This window comes from Etheostoma spectabile, chromosome 4, assembly GCF_008692095.1.
Source record: "Etheostoma spectabile isolate EspeVRDwgs_2016 chromosome 4, UIUC_Espe_1.0, whole genome shotgun sequence".
In the NCBI taxonomy this organism is placed as follows: Eukaryota; Metazoa; Chordata; class Actinopteri; order Perciformes; family Percidae; genus Etheostoma; species Etheostoma spectabile.
In genome coordinates, this window is record NC_045736.1 from 14564899 (window position 1) to 14568499 (window position 3601).

Sequence of the window (3601 nt, forward strand, 5' to 3'; positions counted from 1 at the left end):
CCAACACGGCACCCCTGGATAGTGGATACCAGTTAAACTCCTAGCTAACTGACTGCTAATCACATTATCTTCTCCCCAGTTTCGTTGACGAAAACAGCCAAGAAGGGACTGGAGTCAAAACAGAAACTAATCGAGGAGGTAATTGTCTTGTCAACTATACTAACCAGGTTCGGCTGGAGCCGCTAACATATCACACTAAATTCTTTTTTTTTGTCTTTTCTTTTTTTTAGTTACGGAAATGTGTGGACACCTACAGAAACTTGTTCATATTCTCTGTGGCCAATATGAGGAATAACAAACTGAAAGACATCAGGACAGCATGGAAACACAGCAGGTAATGGTGTGTCAACCAGCATGTTTTGGATTTTAATTGAAGTGTTACATAAGAGATTTAACGTTACTCTGCTCTCCACCACAGATTCTTCTTCGGCAAAAATAAAGTCATGGTGGTTGCTTTGGGTAAAGGAGAAACAGACGAATACAAAGATAATTTGCACAAGGTAGGTGAGATTTTAGGTAATGGTGATAAACCAGAAATATAATAATCTATTGCAAAGACTACATTTGTTATTGTCTTTTGATAATGTGTGCAGGTCACCAAGTATCTACGAGGAGAAGTGGGAGTACTATTCACAAATAAAACAAAGGATGAGGTACAAGAGTAAGTAAGGCTTCACTTAAAGCTACAGTTGATAACTTTTTATAGATAAAAAAAGTCATATTTGCTCAAACTGTTGTTGCTATGTAACGGATAATCTAAATAAAAAAACATGTTCCCCTGCTTCCATCTGGTGCATAAGAAAGAACTGTAGGAGCGGCGCATTGGTTCGTAGTGTCACAATGATCCGTTTCTTTATTTCATAACTGCAACCGCAACATAATCTTGTTTTAATCAAAGAAAAAAGTTTGTCTCACAAAATGCGGTTGAAAATAGTTTATCCTTCCGCTCTCTAGTCATAAACACATATCTCCATATAGAGTTAACACCCCCTGACGTTGTCACTGTCATCGTCAACGGTAATTGTAATCAGCACCATTTGAATATAGTTGTCAGTATGATTTATAAATTACATGCATGTGAAGAAGATAAAACAAAAATCAGTGTAATGGCTTCAACAACCAATCAGAGCCAATAAGGCTCTGTATGACTCATATGAATCACAATTCTGTTGCATTACCTTTTCCTTACCTCGATAGTTTTTAGAAATATATATTTGTATACTGTTTGCTGTAAAGTGAGAGTTTGCTCCGGATGGTGCTGGGTTTTGGCTTGGCTGTTTTCACCATTTTGTTGTTTCAAAAATGTGTTTTGAAAGCCTTTTAGGATACAAATAAGGCAATGCAGCAATATTGTCTTGATTCATATTTGGTCAACAAGGCCTAGTTTTACAGTTTGCTCAAAGTTCATGAGCAAAGACTGTCGTTAGGTTCCTCGGCTTTGATTGGTTGTTTTCCTTCGGGCGCTGTGGAAACTTGCAAATGCCACTAGGAGCACTAGGGGGAGGCAGAGAAATTAGATTGTTATCAGATACTGTATCTCATTTACTACTTACTGCCAGGATGTAGTGACAGCAAATATGACAAACAGTTCTAACTAATAAGCTTACAAATTACAACTTAATAAACTACAATTGCAGTTATTCTCCAAATATCTTTCATTAAATGACAAAATTATGTTGGTTTTCTTTACAGGTATTTCAGTCATTTCAAAGAGCTGGATTATGCACGATCAGGCAACCGTGCACAGATGGACACAACTCTGGATGAGGGACCCCTTGAACAGTTTCCTCACTCGATGGAGCCACAGTTGAGGCAATTAGGACTTCCCACTGCTCTCAAGAAAGGTACGATTACTGGATATGGCTGGCATTGGCTGGCTTTTCTTTCATCAACAAATCCCATGCAAAGACCAAAACCAACAATGTTATGGTCAATCTCAATATTTCTGACTTCTCTACCCTGTCTGCCTCAATCTCATTGGTTCTTACTGTTCTGCCTTAATCTTCAACATCGGCTCTCAAATATATCCAGTAGTTAGATTTTTTTTTAAATGGCTCAGTGATTTTAAAACAGCTGAACATGTAAGTTTTACTCAAACAGGAGTAAATAGTGGATTTGTTTGGGAATATTTTAAATTGGGGATTAATACACATGTGGTGCTCCAGATAGCAGGACGGTGTACATTCGTGTTCATTGTATTGAAAGAACACGTCTAAAAGTGCAATGGTGTGGCTCAATGATGTTTTTTTAATAGTTTTGGACAACAATGGAAATCTATGGCACAGAGGAATATGCTTTATCTGGCTTTGGCTACACAGTCAATAATTGTTGGTAGGGTCAGCCTACCAACAGTAAACATGTTTGTGTGCAACAGGTTACACCCCTTCTCCTCTGAAAAATGACCATTGTCACAGTTTAAAATGACACACGATAGTCACATTTTGTATAATCTGTAAATACAGGAGTGGTGACACTGCTGAAGGACCACACAGTCTGTAAGGAGGGAGACGTGCTTACTCCTGAGCAGGCTCGTATTCTGGTGAGTTCTTGACTGTTTGACTTCAGAAAATTTGATGGAGACACATTGTGCTGGGATGTATTTGACTGACAATTTGGCTTCATTTTTGTTGATAGAAACTCTTTGGCATCGAGATGGCAGAATTCAAGGTGCAGATCAAATGTATGTGGAACTCAGAAACAGGCGAGTTTGAGAATGTTGCTGGTGAGGAAGAGTCTATGCAGGATAATGAAGAGGAAGATGACGAAGATGCTGAATGAAACCTCTGCAAGTGCAGTTGCTTGTACACATCTGTATATTTTTTTTTTAAGTCATATTTTTGCCAACTTTCAACAGCAGAGGAACATAGATGTTGAAATTAATCACCCTGACTGCAGGTGTGGTCCCTGGAGTCTGTAATGTCTCTCATTTGTCCTTTTTTTCACCCCAAAATATAAACCTCTGTCCTTCGCCTGGAATTTTAGCTTTGGACTGAATCACTGTTGTGTAAAAACTGGTGACAAGAGTCAAAAGACTTAATGATTGCTAACATGTAATCATGTTGATGCCGCGTGTTTTGTCAACATAAGGAAAAGGTATTGCATGTAAGTATTTTGCCATTCAGCCAAAACAGATGTCTTTTCATGTGTTCAATCAACCCGTTTGAAGCATTTTATGTGTACGGAAAAAAAAAACATTTTGTTTGTGTGAGAACATTGGTTTTCTTTTTAATGTGATAGTTTAAGGCAGACTCCAGAAAATTATTTTTCCCTGAAAAAATGTCTTATGTTTTTATTTTTACATTTGTACATTAGCAATGAAGTGCTCTTCACATTAATACACACTGGTCTCCAATTGATAAAACAAATTTCAATTGTCATTTCAGGTAGCAGGTGGAAAAAACTAAGGGAAAGGGGCTTTAGCAGATTTCTCTTTTCTATAAATTTGCTTTAGATGTTACCCAAATCTGTTGTGGAGACTTTGGCTCTTTAGCGGAAATAGTTTGGACACTCGTGGGCAACGAGATTCCAGGCCTCGTTGAAGGCGGCGACCACTCTTTCATCCAGAGGACCCTCCTCTGCAGCAGCCAGGTTTTGCTGAAGG

The 3601-nt window shown here is 38.3% G+C and overlaps 1 protein-coding gene across 1 annotated transcript in view; it reads left to right on the top strand.

Annotated features, from left to right (window-relative positions):
- mrto4 (MRT4 homolog, ribosome maturation factor) overlaps window positions 1-3386 on the top strand; it is a 3922-nt gene extending 536 nt beyond the window's left edge. The window contains exons 2-8 of the mRNA XM_032512698.1: window positions 80-138; window positions 231-334; window positions 419-500; window positions 594-661; window positions 1693-1844; window positions 2463-2539; window positions 2635-3386. Of these exons, the coding sequence (XP_032368589.1) occupies window positions 80-138; window positions 231-334; window positions 419-500; window positions 594-661; window positions 1693-1844; window positions 2463-2539; window positions 2635-2778 (686 nt within the window). The 3' untranslated portion in view covers window positions 2779-3386. The remainder of the gene's footprint in view (window positions 1-79; window positions 139-230; window positions 335-418; window positions 501-593; window positions 662-1692; window positions 1845-2462; window positions 2540-2634) is intronic.
- Window positions 3387-3601: the final 215 nt, after the last annotated feature.